General features: G+C 68.9%; 2 protein-coding genes and 1 long non-coding RNA gene across 4 annotated transcripts in view; 2 read left to right on the forward strand and 1 right to left on the reverse strand.

Annotated features, from left to right (window-relative positions):
• The first annotated feature begins 29 nt into the window (after positions 1–29).
• Positions 30–1,431, forward strand: LOC135297005 (uncharacterized). Its single transcript, XR_010359033.1, has 3 exons — positions 30–118; positions 486–690; positions 1,204–1,431. It is a non-coding gene; the product is annotated as an uncharacterized LOC135297005 (long non-coding RNA).
• Positions 1,432–2,700: 1,269 nt separating this feature from the next.
• Positions 2,701–14,926, forward strand: PTPN23 (protein tyrosine phosphatase non-receptor type 23). Its single transcript, XM_064409333.1, has 25 exons — positions 2,701–2,978; positions 3,405–3,479; positions 4,286–4,413; positions 4,957–5,033; positions 5,131–5,180; positions 5,674–5,805; positions 6,128–6,208; positions 6,617–6,748; positions 6,888–6,935; positions 7,084–7,140; positions 7,277–7,335; positions 8,636–8,715; positions 8,810–8,924; positions 9,090–9,155; positions 9,259–9,404; positions 9,827–10,135; positions 10,518–10,672; positions 10,750–10,901; positions 11,105–11,284; positions 11,415–13,266; positions 13,374–13,555; positions 13,696–13,800; positions 13,885–14,023; positions 14,099–14,212; positions 14,282–14,926. The coding sequence occupies exons 1-25, from the start codon at positions 2,895–2,897 to the stop codon at positions 14,822–14,824; spliced, it is 5,061 nt and encodes a 1,686-aa protein (XP_064265403.1). The 5' UTR covers positions 2,701–2,894; the 3' UTR covers positions 14,825–14,926.
• Positions 14,927–14,962: 36 nt separating this feature from the next.
• SCAP (SREBF chaperone) overlaps positions 14,963–18,240 on the reverse strand; it is a 61,986-nt gene continuing 58,708 nt past the window's right edge. For both annotated transcript variants that reach the window (XM_064409792.1, XM_064409874.1), the window contains exons 21-23: positions 17,455–17,535; positions 16,689–16,895; positions 14,963–16,094 (exon numbers count right to left, since the gene is read on the reverse strand). In XM_064409792.1, the coding sequence (XP_064265862.1) occupies positions 15,849–16,094; positions 16,689–16,895; positions 17,455–17,535 (534 nt within the window). In that variant the 3' untranslated portion in view covers positions 14,963–15,848. The remainder of the gene's footprint in view (positions 16,095–16,688; positions 16,896–17,454; positions 17,536–18,240) is intronic.

Raw genomic sequence — 18,240 nt, forward strand, 5'->3', positions numbered from 1 at the left:
TTCCTCAGACCACGCCCCCTCCCTGGCCCCGCCTCCCTGCCTTGATCCCGCCTCCCCCGCATGTCCGTGACGTCATCGCGAGGCGCCGCTCTCTCAGCCATGGCCGCCGCGGCAGCAGGTGAGGGGCTCGGCGGCCCGCGCGCATCCGCCGCCATCCGCGGCCCCCCGCCGCCATCCGCGGCCCCCCGCCGCCTCCGCGGGCCGCGGCACCTCCGCTGGCTCCCGGGCCGCGCGGGGTGGGGGCCCGGGGGGCTCCCCCGGGCGCGGTCCCCGGCGCAGGCTCCAGCATGGCGGGGCCTGCCGTGGCCCCGGCCATTCCTGCAGCGCTGCCAGAGCATCGCGGGGCCGTTTGAGGCCGCTCCCGGCGCCTCCCGGGGGCGGTCATAGGCGCCCCGGACATGGCGGGCGGGGGGCACGGGGGCCCGGAGCCCCCGGCGGGGCCGGGCGCGGTGGGGCCGCGGCCATCCCGCCCTTGTCCCTTGCAGGCTCCTGCTCCCCGCGCCCGCAGGGATCCGGGAAGCCGCCGGCAGGAGGGACGTGGATTCGAGGCACCTAGCGGCGTAATTAGCGCAGTTGTGGTTAATTACGGCCACCAAGGCCTCGGCTCCCAGGGCTGGAATTCCTCGGGGATGCCGTGACCGAGACGTGCGGCTCCGTCCCGGCAGGGTTCCGTGTCCGCACCCTGCCCAGGTGAGGGGCACCCCGGGAGCGTCGGGCGGTTCTGCTCCTGGGAGCCTCCAGCCTTGCTGTCCCCGCGGGCTGTCCCCGTGTCACCCGTGTCCCCGTGTCCCCGCGGGGCCCGGCGCCCCGGCCCTTCCCGGCGCAGGCTCCAGCGTGGCGGGCCTGCCGTGGCCCCGGCCATTCCTGCAGCGCTGCCAGAGCAGCCCGGGGCCGTTTGAGGCCGCTCCCGGCGCCTCCCGGGGGCGGTTATGGACACCCCGGACAGCCCGGGGGGGTTATGGACATCCCGGGGGTGGTTATGGACACATGGACATCCTGGAGTGGTCGTGGACATCCCGGGGGTGGTTATGGACACACAGACATCCTGGGGTGGCTGTGGACACACAGACATCCCGGGGGTGGTTATGGACATCCCAAACATCCCAGGGTGGTTATGGACATCCCGTGCCCGCTGGGGTTTGGTGGCAGTGGTGGGGCCCAGGGGCAGCAGGGCCGGTGCCATTCCTGCCTTTCCCGTTGCAGGCTCCCTCCGAGGTGCTCCAGACGGATCTGGGAAGCCCCCAGGAAGGAGGAAGCTGTGCGAGGCTGCTGTAATTAGCGCCGCTCAGTTAACGAGCAGCAGGAGCTGCGTGCTGTGCTGGGTGTCACCCGCCGGGCCCCGGGCACACTCCCTGAGGAAGAGCCAGGAGAGTCGGTGGCACAGTCAGGGAATTAAACACAACCCTGCTTTTGCCGTGGTCGGCCCCAGAGCCTTTCCGTTTTCTGTGCTGGTGAAAAGGGATAAGCAGGGATTCCGTGGGGAGGGTGCTCCAGGTGCTGGAGCTGAGATCCCAGGGCAGCAGGAGCCACGCCCTGGCCCCAGCGTCACCTGGGCACGCTGTCCCCTGCCCCAGGCTGGGCTGGGCCCGGTACCAGGGTCCTGACCCTGAGCTCACGTTGTGTGTCCCCAGCGCCTGGGTGGGTGCTGAGCTGGGACAGGGACATGGGACAGGGACACGGGACTGGGACAGGGACTGGGACACGGGACAGGGACACGGGACAGGGACAGGGACACAGGACAGGGACTGGGACACGGGACTGGGGGCTGGGACATGGGACAGGGGACATGGACACAGGACAGGGACACGGGACATGGACACGGGACTGGGACACGGGACTGGGGGCTGGGACATGGGACAGGGGACATGGACACAGGACAGGGACACGGGACATGGACACGGGACTGGGACAGGGACACAGGACAAGGACAGGGACACGGGACAGGGACACGGGACTGGGACACGGGACTGGGACATGGGACTACGACACGGGACAGGGACACGGGACTGGGACATGGGACAGGGTCCGGGACACTGGACCGGGACTGGGACACGGGACTGGGACATGGGACAGGACAGGGACACGGGACTGGGACTGGGACACAGGACTGAGACATGGACACGGGACAGGGACACGGGACTGGGACTGGGACATGGGACATGGGACATGGACACGGGACTGGGACAGGGACACAGGACAGGGACACGCTGGCTGCCAGGTGAGCGCAGTTCCCAGCTGGAAGCCGTGCTCAGGTGTGCTCCTGCAGGGGTCCTGGGAGCTGCTGGAGTACCAGAACCCATCGAATAGCTCCATTAAATGGCTCAAACAATTAATGAATGCATTGTTTGATTAACGGAGCAGATAATTGTGTTAACGGGTTAAATGCAGTACTGGAATATTGTAGGATAAACTCCTGTTCCTGTGGTTGATCCGTGTTGTTGGAGCAGCCCCGGGGCAGAACGAGGTGTGCCTGGAGCCCCAGGTACCCAGCCGGACTGGGGGGGGCCGCGGGAGGTGGGAGAAGGGTAATTAACGGGGTCATTAATTACAGCACCCCAGTAGAGGAGCCCTGACAGAGCTGGGGAGATGCTGGGCGCGCCCAGTTACCATAGCAACCGCCCCGCCTCCGGGGCGGGGCTTCTCCATGGCAACATCCGTATCCTCCAATCAGCGGGCGAGGCGTCCCCATGGCAACGGCGCTTGTCCCGCCCCCCGTGGGCGTGGCCGCGCGCTCACCCCTTTGTGCGGGCGGGGCGTCGCCATGGGAACGGGGCCGGAAGTGCGGCGCGGACTCGGTTTCCCGTGAGGCCGCGCGCGCGGTTCCGGCGGGCCGGGCCGTGCCGGGATCGGGGCCGGGAGCGGGGCCGGGCCGGGCCGGAGCGGGCCGTGCCGGGATGGAGGCCGTGCCCCGCATGCCCATGATCTGGCTCGACCTCAAGGAGGCCGGCGAGTTCGCCTTCAACGCCGCCGTCAAGAAGGTGGGGCCGGGCGGGGGCCGGGGCGGGCCCGGGGCCGTGAGGGGCCGTGAGGGGCCGGGGGGCTCCGGGCGCTTCGGGGGCCCAGGCCGGGGTGCCGGGGTGCTCGGAGCCGGGGGGTTCGGAGCGGCGGGAGCGCCCTGCCCCCCGCGGGGCCCGGCTAATTAATTAGTCACTCATTAGCGGCGGGGAACGGCCCCGCCCGGCCGGCGCTTCCTGCGCCGCTGGGGTACGGACGGGGAGCACCGGGGACCCAGCGGTGTCCCACCTTGGGGCCGGGGCACTTCTGTCTGCCAGGAATCCATCTCCAGCCTCAGCCGTGCCCCGATCCCCTTCCCCGAGCCGCCCGTGGGTGTCCCCGGTGCCCGGTCCGGTGTGCCCGGTGCCCGGCCGGGGCTCGGGGCCGCTCAGCCTCTCCCGTCCCCCCAGTTTGTGCTGAAGAACTATGGGGAGAACCCCGAGAGCTACAACGAGGAGCTGCGCAAGCTGGAGCTGCTGCGGCAGGTGAGGCCCCGGGCTCTGCCCCCCCCGGGCCGGGCCGGGCCGGCTGCTCCTGGCCTGCGCTGGCACACGGAGCAGCCCGGGGTGAGGCTGGGGCAGCACGGACAGCTCCTGCGCTGCTCCCGCACAGCCCCAGCCCGGCGCTGGGATCCCCCTGGGCAGCAGGGCTGGGTGTGCTGGGGCTCGCTGCAGAGCAGGGGACAGCAGCAGCCCCGGGAAGGTCCCCTGCCCCATTGCCCCTGCTCCCCCCGATCCGTGGGGGCTCCCCCGGGCCCGTTCTGGGAGCACTCGGCTGTTCCCAAGCTCTCCCGGGGCCCTGCCCCATCCCGGTGCTGCTGGCTGGGCCTCCCCTGCAGGACAGTCCTGCTGCTGCTGCCCGGGAGCTGTCCCCAGAGCTGTCCCCAGCCTGTCCCAGAGCTGTCCCCCTGTCCGTCCCCAGAGCTGTCTCCAGAGCTGTCCCCAGAGCCTGTCCCATCCCCAGAGCTGTCCCCAGAGCCTGTCCCCAGAGTTGTCCCCTCCTGTGTGTCCCAGAGCTGCCCCCAGAGCCTGTCCTGTCCCAGAGCTGTCCCAGAACTGTCCCCAGAGCTGTCCCCAGCCTGTCTCCAGCCTGTCCCAGAGCTGTCCCAGAACTGTCCCCCAGCCTGTCCCCAGCCTGTCCCCAGCCTGTCCCCAGCCCGTCCCAGAGCTGTCCCCAGCGCTGTCCCCAGCCTGTCCCCAGCCTGTCCCCCTGTCCATCCCCAGCCTGTCCCCAGCCTGTCCCCCTGTCCATCCCCAGCCTGTCCCCAGCCTGTCCCCCTGTCCGTCCCCAGAGCGCCGTCAGCGTCCCCAGGGACTTCGAGGGCTGCAGCACGCTGCGCAAGTACCTGGGGCAGCTGCACTTCCTGCAGAGCCGCATCCCCATGGGCCACGGCCAGGAGGCCGCCGTGCCCGTCACGTGGTGGGGGACCGGGCTGGGGGACCGGGGTGTCTGGGATGGGGGATTTGGGATGGGGGATCTGGGATGGGATGGGATGGGATGGGATGGGATGGGATGGGATGGGATGGGGCATCCAGGATGTGATGGGGTATCTGGGATGGGGAATCCAGGATGGGGGATCCAGGATGTGATGGGGTATCTGGGATGGGGGGCTGAGGCAGGCAGGGTGTGGCCGTGCCCATCCCCTGGGGAAGGGCTGCTCCAGGAACCCCCTGAGGAATGTGGTCCTGCCCGGGGTGGCATTGGGGGATCCCAGGAACCCCTTGGGGATGGCAGTGTCCTGCCCGGGGTGGCACAGTGATGTCCTGGGGGATGTGGTCCTGCCCAGGGTGGCACAGGGGGATCCCAGGGGACCCTTGGGGAACGGGGTCCTGCCCTGGGGAGCCCTTGGGGAATGGGGTCCTGCAGAGGGGGGTCCCGGGGACCCTTGGGGAACGGGGTTCCCAGTAGTTCCTGCTCCTGGGGGACCCCTGCTTGCTCCCTGTGCCGTGCCCCTTCCCCCAGGACTGAGATCTTCTCGGGCAAGGCGGTGACCCACGAGGACATCAAGTACGAGCAGGCCTGTGTCCTCTACAACCTGGGTGAGCTCCCTGGCCCCAGCAGCCCTGGGGCTGCCTGGCCCAGCCCCCGTTCCCAGGGGTGCTGGGGTGTCCCTGCTGAGCCCCCCTGTCCCCACAGGAGCTCTGCACTCCATGCTGGGAGCCATGGACAAGCGCGTGTCCGAGGAGGTAACACCCAGCCCTGCCAGCTCTGTCCCCCGGGGGCACGGGTGGCACCTGGGCAGTGCCAGGGGGGTGACAGGGCAGGGGCTGTCCCTGTGCTGGGCACTGGCAGCAGCCTGGAGCCCGTGGGGTTTGGGGTGTCCAGCTGCAGGGCGTGGAGGGGCTGGAGCAGAGCTGGGCAGGGGGAGCACCAGGAGGGGGCTCAGGAGGAGCCTGGGGACAGCTGGGGGTCAGGCTCTGCTCTCAGGGCACAGGACAAGAGGGAAAGGCCTCAAGGGCAGGCTCAGGTGGATATTGGGAATGTTCCTCTGGAAAGGGCTCTCCAGCCTGACCCAGCTGCCCGGGGCAGGGCTGGAGTCCCCATCTCCGCAGGAATTTAAAATCCCTGTGGATGTGGCACTTGGGGACATGGTCAGGGCTGGCCTTGGCCGTGCTGGGGGCTGGGTGGACTCCACGATCTGAGGAGTCTTCTCCAAACCCAACAACTCCATCCCCTCAGGGCATGAAGGTTTCCTGCACCCACTTCCAGTGTGCTGCTGGTGCCTTCACCTACCTGCGGGATCACTTCCCTCATTCCTACAGCGTGGACATGAGCCACCAGATCCTCAGCCTCAACATCAACCTCATGCTGGTAGGAGCTGGGGGCACTGGGACCCCTGAGTGTGTCTGTGGGGCTGTGTTCCCCATGCCTCCCAGGGCACAGGACCCCAGTGTCCCCCGGGGCTTCTCTGTGGGGTCTGGGCTCTCTCCCAGGGCTGGGAGAAGGAGGTTTGGGAGGCACTGGGGGATCAGGGAAGGCTCAGTGCCATTGCTGGGCTCTCCCAGCACCCTCAGGGCTGGTATTCCCTGTGCCACATCCACCCTTGGAAAGGGCTGGAGCCAGTGGGTCCTGCAGGGGTCTGGGCTGTCCCAAGGGCTGGGGACACTGAACATTCCTCTCTTGTCCCTGGCAGGGCCAGGCACAGGAGTGTCTCCTGGAGAAGTCCATGCTGGACAACAGGAAGAGCTTCCTTGTGGCCCGGATCAGTGCCCAGGTGAGCTCCAGGAGCTGCTCCCAGCACAGCCCTGCTCCCTCTGCTCTGGCATCAGGAGCTGGGGAGGAACCCCGGGCAAGGGCCTGCAGTGACAGGGCACAGGGAATGGGAGATGTGGGGCAGTATTGGCAGGGAATCCTTGCCTGTGAGGTGGGTGAGGCACTGGGATGGAATTCCCAGAGCAGCTGTGGCTGCCCCTGGTTCCTGGAAGTGCCCAAGGCCAGGCTGGACGGGGCTGGGAGCAGCCTGGGCTGGTGGCAGTCCCTGCTGTGGTCCCAAACACACCCCTGAGCTCCCCACAGCCATTCCCCTGGGTGATCCAATCCTTGGGCTGGTGCTGGTGATTCCCATCCTGCCCTGCTCCCCTGGGATCTGGACCTGTGGAATTCTGCCCGTCCCTCTCCACAGGTGGTGGATTACTACAAGGAGGCCTGCCGGGCCCTGGAGAACTCAGAGACAGCCTCGCTGCTGGGCAAGATCCAGAAGGACTGGAAGAAGCTGGTCCAAATGAAAATCTATTATTTTGCTGCCGTGGCCCACGTGAGTGAGGGGCAGCTGGGGCTGGGGCTGTGCCTGTGCTCCCATCCCACCTCGGGGTGCTCCTGGCTGCTCCCTGGGGTTTTCCTCCCCTGTCAAAGCTCTCCCTGGAGTTACAGAGCTCTGACCCGTTTTCTTCCAGCTGCACATGGGGAAGCAGGCCGAGGAGCAGCAGAAGTTTGGGGAGAGGGTAAGTGGGGCCGTGTCACCCCATTCCATCATGTCCTGGCAGAGGCTGGGTACCCACAGCCGTGTGCTGCCAGGGCTGGGTGCTCTGGCAGGGCCGTGGGCAGCTCTGGCCTGGTGCCCCGTGCCAGCCCCAGCCCCCTCTCCCGCAGGTCATCTACTTCCAGAGCGCCCTGGACAAGCTCAACGAAGCCATCAAGCTGGCCAAGGTGGGCCCTGCCCTCCCTCTGGGCCTGGGCTGCCAGGCTGAGGAGGAGCAGGATGGGGCTGGGTTCCAGGGGCTCCCCAGGCCTCGCTGACCCCGTTGGGGTGCTTGGGCAGTGATTCCCACTCTCACCCCCACAGGGCCAGCCCGAAACCGTGCAGGAAGCTCTGAGGTTCACCATGGATGTCATTGGTGGGAAGTGAGTCTGGGGCACCCCAGGGAGTCTCCATCCTTTTCTGGGAGTTGGGAATGTTGGTGGGCAGGGAGCCTGGGGAGCGTTCCTGGTGTGCTGACGTGCAGAGCCCAGCGCTGCCCCAGGCCCTGGGGAGGGAGGGAGGATGGATGGATGGATGGATGATGGATGGATGGATGGATGGATGATGGATGGATGATGGATGGATGGATGGATGGATGGATGGATGGATGGATGGATGGATGGATGGATGGATGATGGATGGATGGATGGATGGATGGATGGATGGATGGATGGATGATGGATGGATGGATGATGGATGATGGATGGATGATGGATGGATGGATGATGGATGGATGATGGATGGATGGATGGATGGATGGATGGATGGATGATGGATGGATGATGGATGGGGAATGGATGGATGATGGATGGATGGATGGATGGATGGATGGATGGATGGATGATGGATGGATGGATGATGGATGGATGGATGGATGGATGATGGATGGATGGATGGATGGATGATGGATGGATGATGGATGGATGGATGGATGATGGATGGATGGATGGATGGATGGATGATGGATGGATGGATGATGGATGGATGGATGGATGATGGATGGATGGATGGATGGATGATGGATGGATGATGGATGGATGGATGGATGATGGATGGATGGATGATGGATGGATGGATGGATGGATGATGGATGGATGGATGGATGATGGATGGATGATGGATGGATGGATGGATGGATGATGGATGGATGGATGGATGATGGATGGATGGATGGATGATGGATGGATGGATGGATGATGGATGGATGGATGATGGATGGATGGATGGATGGATGATGGATGGATGATGGATGGATGGATGATGGATGGATGATGGATGGATGATGGATGGATGGATGATGGATGGATGGATGGATGATGGATGATGGATGGATGGATGGATGGAGGGATGGATGGATGGATGGGGAATGGATGGATGGATGGATGGATGGGGAATGGATGGATGGATGGATGGATGGATGGATGGATGGATGGGGAATGGATGGATGATGGATGGAGGGATGGATGATGGATGGATGGATGACGGATGGATGGATGGATCCATGGATGGATGGATGACGGATGGATGGATGGATCCATGGATGGATGGCTGGCTGCCTAGCTGCTGTAGGAATTGCTGTAGCAATCCCAGGAGAGCCAGGGTGGCTGAGCCCATTGGGAGCAAGCTTAGGGAGCCAGGAATGCCACCTGCTCCTTCTCTCCCAGCATCACTTCCCGTTTCCAGGTACAATTCAGCCAAAAAGGACAACGACTTCATCTACCACGAGGCCGTGCCCGCGCTGGACACTCTGCAGTCTGTCAAAGGTCAGGGGGCCTCGGGGCCCCTGGGGACAGGGACCTGCTGGGACTGAGGGCACAGCCCTTCGGGAGCGGTGCCAGCCCGGGCTGTGTCCCTCAGGTGCCCCCTTGGTGAAGGCTCTGCCCGTGAACCCCACGGACCCCGCGGTCACCGGCCCTGACATCTTTGCCAAGCTGGTGCCCATGGCTGCCCACGAGGCCTCATCCCTGTACAGGTGTGTCCTGGTCAGCCCTGGTCAGCTGTGTCCTGGTCAGCCCTGGTCACCTGTGTCCGGGCTGCAGCCAGGGCAGGGCAGGGTGGGGTGGCATGGCTGGAGCTGGGGCTGTGGAGCTGCTGGGTGTTCCCCTGCCTCACGGACTGTTCTGCTCTGTGCTCCCAGCGAGGAAAAGGCCAAACTGCTGCGGGATGTGATGGCCAAGATCGAAGCCAAGAACGAAGTGCTGGAGTACGTGAGGGGCCCGGCCCTTCCGCCCCACGGTGACCCAGTGCTCCCGAGCCTCTGGAGGGGGCACAGTGCCACCCCTCAGGGGCCCCTCTGTGTCCCACAGCCAGTTCATGGACTCCATGCAGCTGGACCCCGAGACCGTGGACAACCTGGACATGTACAACCACATCCCGCCCGTGCTGATGGAGAAATGCGCCGCGCTCAGCGTGCGCCCCGACACCGTGCGCAACCTCGTGCAGTCCATGCAGGGTGAGGGCTGGGGGCTGGGGCTGCTCCCTGCCTGGGGCTGGGGTCCCTGGGGGCTGCCACTGCTCCCTGCCTGGGGCTGGGGCTGGGGTCCCTGGGGGCTGCCTCTGCTCCCTGCCTGGGGCTGGCACTGCTCCCTGCCCAGGACTGAGGGCTGGCACTGCTCCCTGCCCAGGACTGAGGGTCCTGGGGCAACGTTATTCCCAAGGTGTTGGGAGTGTTCTCACCGATGTCTGGTTCTGTACTGGCATCCATTCCTGAATCCCAAAGCATTTTCCCTGTGGGAAGGGAGGGGGGATGACCCCAAGGGCACGGGTGCCCAGGAGCCCAGCACCCAACGCCTGGGCTGCCGTGTCCCTGCCTGGCCCCAGGCTGGGGCAGGCAGGAGGTGTCCCCACGCCCACCAGCCCCCCGTGCCCCCGCAGTGCTCTCGGGGGTCTTCACCGACGTGGAGGCGTCGCTGAAGGAGATCCGGGACCTGCTGGAGGAGGACGAGGCGCAGGAGAGGAAGCTGCAGGAGCTGCTGGGGAGGGTCCCGCCGGCCCCAGCGTCCCCCCTGGGGCTGGCCGAGGTGAGCAAGGAGTGCTCCAAGTACCTGGAGCTGCACGAGAAGGCGAGCTTCACCAACACCGAGCTGCACCGCGCCATGAACCTGCACCTGGGCAACCTGCGGCTGCTGGGCGGGCCCCTGGAGCAGGTGCGGGCTGCACTGCCCGCCCCCGCGCTCTCCGAGGGTGAGTCCTGCCCGGGGGGAGGCAGGGCCGTGCCCCTTGAGTGCCCCTGGGCTGGGGGAGGCAGGGCCGTGCCCCTTGTGTGCCCCTGGGCTGGGGGAGGCAGGGCTGTGCCCCTTGTGTGCCCCTGGGCTGGGGGAGGCAGGGCCGTGCCCCTTGTGTGCCCCTGGGCTGGGGGAGGCAGGGCTGTGCCTCTCCGTGTCCCCATGTGTCACCTGGCAGTGGCACGGTCTGTGTTAGTGCAGTGGGGGATCACCCGTGGGGAATGAGCAAAGTGGGCATAGTTTGGGGACAGGGGGGACAGGGGCTGTCCCAGCAGACCCCAGCCCGCGGGTTCCCGGGTTCCTCGGGACCAGCCCCGCCCCTGAGCCCGCCCCACCCCCAGACGACAAACAGGTGCTGCAGAACCTGAAGCGGATCCTGGCCAAGGTGCAGGAGATGCGGGACCAGCGCGTGTCCCTGGAGCAGCAGCTGCGGGAGATGATCCAGAAGGATGACATCACCACCTCGCTGGTCACCACCGACCGCTCCGAGATGAAGGTGGGCCTGGGGCCACCCCCGCCTCCCCCTGGGCCCGCTGTGTCCCGCAGCCCCCCGAGCCTCCCGTGTCCCCGCAGAAGCTCTTTGAGGAGCAGCTGAAGAAGTACGACCAGCTCAAGGTGTACCTGGAGCAGAACCTGGCTGCCCAGGAGAACGTGCTCAAGGCCCTGACGGATGCCAACGTCAAATACGCGGCCGTGCGCAAGGCCCTGGCCGAGGTGGAGCACAAGTGAGTGAGGAGGGGGCTCGGTGCCCAGGAACAGCCCTCCCACCCCGGAATGGGTGTGGGGCCACCACCAGCTTCTGTCCCGCCCCACTGCTGGGCTGTGGTGGCTTTGTCCTGTCCCTGAGGGTCCCACAGGTGCCTGGAGCTGGGTGCCCACCTTTACCCTGGCACTGCGTCCTGCTGAGCCCCTCCGTGCCCTGTCCCAGGTGGAACACGACGGTGCAGACCCTGGTGGCCTCCTACGAGGCCTATGAGGACCTGATGAAGAAGTCCCAGGAGGGGAAGGATTTCTACACGGACCTGGAGGGGAAGGCGGCCAAGCTGCTGGAGCGGGCGCGGGCCGCGTGCCAGGCCAGCGAGGCACACCGGCAGCAGCTGCTGGAGAGGTGGGTGGGCAGCGAGACCCCCGGCGGGAGAAGGGCCTGGGGAGCTGTGGGGGGTGGTCTGGGGGCAGGGGGAGGCTCCTGGTGCCCGTGGGGGGCAGCACCCCCCCACACTGAGCCCCCTGCCCCCCAGGGAGCTGAAGAAGCAGCCGCCCCCCCGGCCCACGGCCCCCAAGCCCCCCCTGCAGAAGAAGCCGCTGGACGAGGCCGGGGGCCCCGAGGCCGCCGAGCTGGGCTCGCTGGAGCTGCCGGAGGAGCTGCGGAGCCTCCCCCCGGAGCTGCTGCCCGGGCCCCTGGGCACACTGCCCGCCCTGCCCGGGGGGCTGCGGCCCGCCGAGCCCTACGTGCTGCCAGGGGGGGCGGCCAGCGCCCCGCTGCCCCCCCTGGCCCCCGCCGCCCCGTTCCCGGGGCACTACCGCCTGCCCGGGCCCTTCCCTGCCCCCGCGGGGCTCCCGGGGCAGCTCCTGCAGCCCTCGGCGCCGGCCCCCGGCCCCGCCGCCCCCCAGCTCTTCCCGGCCGCGCCGCTGATGCGGGCCCCGCCGCAGCCGGCCTTCGGGGGGGCTCCCCACGTGCCGCCCCCGCGCTCGTCCCCCCAGCACGGGCCCCTGCCCGCCGCCGCCTACGGCCTGGGCCAGCCCGGCCCGGCCCCGGCCCCGCTGCGCCCGCCCGTGCCGGGGCTGGGCGGCCACGAGCCCCCGGGCACCCGCCCGGCCACCACCACGGTGGACAGCGTCCAGGCGCCCATCTCCAGCTGCTCCGTGCCCCCCCGGGCACCCGCGGGCCCCTTCCTGCCCCCCCAGCGCCCGGGGGTGCCCCCGGCACCCTTCCCCTACCCCGCGGGGGGGGTGCAGCCCTTCGGGGCGCCCGCTCAGGCCGCCTTCCCCCCGGCACAGCCCCCGCCCGCCTTCGCCCAGGGCCCGCAGCAGTTCCCCGCGGGTCCCTTCCTGCCCCCGGGCCGAGCCCAGGCGCCCCTACCCTTCCAGCAGCCCCCCCGGGTCCCGCTGGCGCAGTTCCCGCAGCAGCAGCAGCGCTTCACGGCTCCGGGGGCCCCGCTGCCGCCCCAGCTGTACCCGCTGCCGGGGCAGGACCCGCTGCCCCCCGCGGGGCTCGCCCCGCACCCGGGGGCCGTGCCCTTCCCCAGGACCCCCGCGCAGAGCGGCCCCCCGGCCCTGGGCGGGCTGCCCCCCGTGTCCCCCGCCCTGCCCTTCTGCCCCAGCCCAGCTCCCCCCGGCGCCCCGCTGCCCCCGGGCACCATGGCCTTGGGTCCCGCCGCGCCCGCCCCGCCCAGCCAGGCCCCCTCTCCCGGGCCGCTGCCGGGGGCCGTGCTGGTGCCGGGCCCGCTGGTGCCGTCCCCGGCGCCGTCGCCGTCCCCGGCGCGGCCCGCGGGGGGCTCCGCGGAGGCGCCGTTCCCGCGGCACGGCCCCTGCCCCGCCGACCTGCTGTCCTCCAGCCCCGAGAGCCAGCCCGGCGGCTCGGCCGCGCCCGGGGGGCTGCTGCAGCCCACGAAGGCGGGGCCGCAGGAGGGGCAGCGGCCGCGGGCCGTGCAGCTCATCGAGGCCGACCCGTACGCGGAGCCCGAGCGCGTGCGGCGGCTGCTGGCGGAGCTGGAGCGCTTCCGCGGCCTGGCCGAGCGGCTGGAGCGGCCCGCGCCCGGCGGCGGCTCCGAGCTGGACGCGCTCTGGAAGGAGCTGCAGGAGGCGCAGGAGCGCGACGCCCGGCAGCGCTCCATCGCCATCGCCCGCTGCTACTCCATGAAGAACCGGCACCAGGACATCATGCCCTACGACCGCAACCGCGTCGTGCTGCGCTCGGGCAAGGACGACTACATCAACGCCAGCCGCGTGGAGGACCTGTCCCCGTACTGCCCCGCGCTCATCGCCACGCAGGCCCCGCTGCTCGGCACCGCCGCCGACTTCTGGCTCATGATCTACGAGCAGAAGGTGTCCGTGGTCGTCATGCTGGTGTCCGAGCAGGAGCTGGACAAGGTGCGTCCCGTCCCGGGGGCGGGGGGTCCCGGGGGTGGCACGCCCTGCCCGGTGCCCCCTGCGGGGCCCGAGGCTCCCGGGCTGGCTGACGGCCCGTCCCGCGGCAGAAGGTGCTCCGGTACTTCCCGTCGGAGCGGGGCCAGCCCGTGGCGCACGGGCCCCTGAGCGTGGTGCTGACCAGCCTGCGGGTGACCCCCACGCACGTGGAGCGGATGCTGACGCTGCAGTACCGGGACCAGAGCCTCAAGCGCACCGTGGCGCACCTCCAGTTCACCTCCTGGCCTGAGCTGTACGCGGGGGCACAAAGGGGGGCTCGGGGGTCCTGACCTGCGGTGGGGGCAGTCCTGGGACCTCGGCTCCGGGGCTGGGGAGGGGGTTTGGGGGGCTGAGTGCAGAGCCCCCCCAGCGAGCGTGTGTCCCCCACGCCAGGGGCCTGCCCGACAGCAAGGGGAGCCTGCTGCGCTTCATCCAGGAGGTGCACGGCCACTACCTGCACCAGCGGCCGCTGCACACGCCGGTGGTGGTGCACTGCAGGTGAGCCGGCCGGGGCTCCCGGGGCGGGCCGGGGCGGCTCCCCGGGCTCTGCCGGTCCGTCACGGCTCGGGGCTGTCCCCGCAGCTCCGGCGTGGGCCGCACCGGCGCCTTCTGCCTGCTGTACGCCGCCGTGCAGGAGCTGGAGGCCGGGAACGGCATCCCGGACCTGGCGCAGCTGGTGAGGCGGATGCGGCAGCAGCGCAAGCACATGCTGCAGGAGAAGGTACTGGGGACGGGCGGGGGGCTGCGGGGGCGGGGGGCTGCACCCCCCGGGCCTCACCGTGTCCCCTCCCCGCAGCTGCACCTCAAGTTCTGCTTCGAGGCCGTGCTGCTCCACGCCGAGCAGCTGCTGCTGCGCCACGGCGTGGGCGGCCCCAGCCTGGCCAAGCCCCCCAGCAGCACCTCCCCCAAGGTGGGTGTCGGGCCGGGCCGGGGGGCTCTGGGGAGCTCTGCCGGGGCTCACGGGGCCGCTCTCCCCCAGCTGTACTTCCAGCAGGACCCGCAGGACCTGGTGCTGGGGGGGGACGTGCCCATCAGCTCCATCCAGGCCACCATCGCCAAGCTCAGCATCAAAGCGGGGGGGCCCGGCGCCGAGCCCGGCGAGGGCTGGGGGGCGGACCCCGGCCCCGCTCCCGACCCCGTGGAGCCCGAGGCGCCGCCGGCCATCCCCGACGGCCTCGTGGATGGTGTCGGTGCCCCCGAGCCCCCCGCCCCGGGGCCGCCCCTCCCCGAGGCGCCGGGTGACGCTGAGAGCAGCAACCACGTCGGGGGGGAGAGCCCCGAGGGGCCGGGGGCGCCGGCAGAGCCCCCCGCTGCCCCCCCGGCCGCCTCCTCCTCGTCCCTGGAGCTGCTGGCCTCGCTGACGCCTGAGGCCTTCAGCCTGGACGCGTCCCTCAAGGGCAAGCAGCGCATGAACAAGCAGAACTTCCTGCAGGCACAGCCGGGCGAGGGGCTGCGGGCGCCCCGGCCCAGCGACGACCCCCTCAGCATGCTCGACCCCCTCTGGACCCTCAACAAGGCGTGAGGGGGGCGGGGGCCCCCCGGCCCCCAGCCCCACTTTGTTTGACTCCAGGTAGAACTGACTTTTTCAGCTCTTTGCTACTAAAATAAAGCGAGTTTATCTGCAGGGCCGCGTGCTGCCGGGGCGGGGGGCGGAGGGGGCTCGGGTTAGTTCCGTTTAATGGATGTTCCGCACACGTTATAAAACACGATCGGTACAAAAAGCGTCCCCTGTACAGCACAAAGGTACAGCTGCGCCAAGGCCACCCGCGGGCTGGGCCGGCTCCCGGGGTCCCCCTGCCCCGGGCCGCCGCCGCCTCTACAATCACCGGGGGTCGAGAACGGAGCCAGGGCGGCTCGGGGCACGGGCCGGGGCCGGTCCGAGCGGGGCCCGTGCCCGGGGGAGCCCCGGCTGCCGCCCCGGGCCCCTCCCCAGCGCCTGCAGGAGGGGGGCAAGAGCTCCGCCCGCTCCCAACCTGAGAAAAGCCTCCTCTGGCCCCGCAGCGGGAGGAGGAGGAAGGGGAGGAGGAAGAGGAGGAAGGTGCTATTGCTGCAGGAGGGAGCCGGGCGGGGCAGCTGTGCCAGGGCACGGCCAGGGCAGCGCTGCCGGGGCTGGGCCCCGCGCCCCCTGCCCCAATAAATAACTATTTACAGCGTATAAATAAATAGAGTGGGGGCAGCTGCGGCCCCGGGCGGGCTCGGGCGGGGCCCTGCCGCGCCCTAAGGCACGAGGGGGCCGAGCCGCGCCCGGGACGGGCCGGTCCTGGTTCTGGTCCGGTTCTCTCCCGGCTGCCACCCGGGGCTGTTCCGTGTCCTGGGCGGTGCTGGGCCGGCACAGCCGCTGCTGGGTGTCCGGCCTGGGAGCCACCCCGCTGTCCCCGTCCCACCCCGTGTCCCTGTGCACGGTGGCGCTGCCGGGGCTCCCCGAGGTGCCGGACCGGGGAGAGCAGAGGGGGGCGGCCCCACCCCGCCCGGTGGCACGGATGGAGCACGGAGCAGGGCCCGGTCCCTCTCCGGCACAGCCCAGCCCCGCCGGCCCCTCGTGCTGCTCAGTCCAACTTCTCCAGCACCGAGGGCACGTAGACCAGGCTGAGCTCGCTGCCGAAGTTGCAGACGATGGCGGCGTTCTCCAGCACCAGGATCTGCCGCGCCGGCTGCGACTCGTTGCTCTTGCCCAGGTAGACGGTCTGCAGCAGGTCCCCGTAGCCGATGTCCCAGAAGGACACGCAGCCCTGGCCCCCCGTCACCAGCAGGTTGTCGGAGATGACGCCCAGGCTGGCGCCGCAGCCCAGCTCCTGCGGGACGGAGGGCGGGGAGCTGAGCCGGGGCTGCGGGGGCACGGCCCGCTGCCACACCCGGCCCGGGCGGGGCCTCTGAGTGTCACGGGGAGGCTCAGATGGAGCACGGCCTCCTCGGCCTCCAAGCACAGCACGGTCTGGAGGGGGCCTGGAAAACCCAGGAGGACCCCTGAGGGTGTGAGGTGGAGCTGGGATAAAGGGGCTCAGCCTGGAGAAAAGGAGGCTCAGGGGTCCAGGTGTCCTCACAAGGCGGGACCTTGTGGCTCTGCACAGCTCCTGCCAGCAGGGGACAGCCGGGGGGACAGGCTGTGCTCCAGGGAACAGGGACAGGAGCAGAGGGAACGGCCTCAGGCTGGGCCAGGGCAGCTCAGGGTGGGCACAGCAGGAATTTCCCCATGGAAAGGGTGATTAGACTTTGGAAGGGGCTGCCCAGGGTAGCACAGCAGCCTCCTTCCCTGGAAGGATTTAAAGCCCTGTGGATGTGGCACCTGGGGACACAGGGGGGTGGCTGCACTCCGTGGTCTCCGAGGGTTTTCCAACCCCATTAATTGCTGGTTTCCCGTTAAGCCCCCAGCTGCCCCCAGGCCCCACCTGCTGGATGGAGTAGAGCTTGATGCCCGAGCTGCGGTCCCAGATGCTGATGACGTCGTCCAGGCCGCTGCTGATGACGCAGGACGTGGTGCAGGTCAGCGAGGTGACGTCCCCGCGGTGGGCGAACATGTGGCTGACACGGCTGCCCGTCAGCACGTCCCACAGGCAGATGGCCCCGTCCTGGCCCCCGCTGGCCAGCACCATGGTCTGCGGGGCACGGGGCCACGTCAGGGCCAGGGCACGCGCAGGAGGTGAGCCAGCGTGGGCTGCACCCCTGCACTGCCAGCCCGGGGCCTCCCTGCCTGATCCTGAGCTCGAGCAGGCTGGGGAACAGAGCCCTGGGCCCCAGGAGCCCCAGAGCAGAGGCACCCGAGGTCAGGGGATGGGGGGTGACAGTGGTCATGGGGTACCTGGGGTGGGGGAGCACACTGGGGACTCCCACTCCTCCCAGGGACTGGGGGCAGAGCCTCCCTGGGGACCCAGACCCCATTTCAGACTGCTCAGCCCCAGCTGGCAGTGCAGGAACAGGGATTCCCTGCTCCAGGACAGAGCAGCAGGAGATCTCCAGGGGAAGATTGCTGAGCTCACAGTGAACTGGGGGAAAACTCTGGCTCAGCCTCAGATGGAGGCAGCCAGGTGAGTGCCTCCAGCTGAGCCACTGGCTCGGGGATGGGACCAGGGATGGGCTGAGGTGTGATCTCAAGGGGGGGCTCAGGTACCAGCCCCGTGAGGAGGCAGGTGGGGCCCAGGCCCAGCAGCCCCCTACCTGGTCGATGTACACGGCAGTGATGGCTCCCGAGTGGCCCTGCAGGGTGAACAGGCAGCACGAGTCCTCCAGCCGGAACACCTGGGGCAGGAGGGGCCCAGTGAGGCTCTGGGCCAGCTGTGCCATGTCCCCATGGCACAACAGGGCACCCTGGTCCCGCTGTGGCACAGCCAGAGCCCTCAGCAGTGCCAGGGGCACGGGGTGCTGCAGGGCAGGGCCAGGTCATGGCTGGGGGCAGTGCCAGGGTGGTCACAGGGCAGGGACTGCACAGCTGAAGGGGAAGGGGACACCCCAGAACCTGGGTCTGCCCCTCAGGGAATGTCACAGCAGCCTCATGGAATGCTCCAGGCTGGGGTACAGGGGCTGGGAACATCCTGGGGTGCTGCTGGACGTGACCAGCTGTGCCCAGGTGGGAAACAGGCCAACAGCACCTGCATTGTGTCAAAACCAGTGTGGCCACAAGGCCTGGGCAGGGACTGTCCCCCGTGCTGGCCCTGCTGAGGGGCCTCACATCCTGGGGGCTGCTTTGGGTCCCCCCCAACAGGAAGACCTGAAGGGGCTGGAGCTTGTCCAGGGAATGGAGCTGGGAAGGGAATGGAGCCCCAGGAGGGGCTGAGGGAGCTGGGAAGGGGCTGAGCCTGGAGAAAAGGGCAATCAGGGGGGACCTTGTGGCTCTGCACAGCTCCTGCCAGGAGGGGACAGCCGGGGTTCGGGCTGTGCTCCAGGGAACAGGGACAGGAGCAGAGGGAGGTTTAGGTTGGCTATTGGGAAAACTCCTCCATGGAA

Source organism: Passer domesticus, chromosome 1 (assembly GCF_036417665.1).
Source record: "Passer domesticus isolate bPasDom1 chromosome 1, bPasDom1.hap1, whole genome shotgun sequence".
NCBI lineage: Eukaryota > Metazoa > Chordata > Aves > Passeriformes > Passeridae > Passer > Passer domesticus.

Bases quoted from the DNA above. Each gene is read 5' to 3' on its own strand.
- PTPN23 (XM_064409333.1), top strand. From the start codon at position 2,895: ATGGAGGCCGTGCCCCGCATGCCCATGATCTGGCTCGACCTCAAGGAG. The intron at 2,979-3,404 runs GTGGGGCCGGGC...CCGTCCCCCCAG, and splicing joins TCAACGCCGCCGTCAAGAAG to TTTGTGCTGAAGAACTATGG. The intron at 7,336-8,635 runs GTGAGTCTGGGG...TCCCGTTTCCAG, and splicing joins ATGGATGTCATTGGTGGGAA to GTACAATTCAGCCAAAAAGG.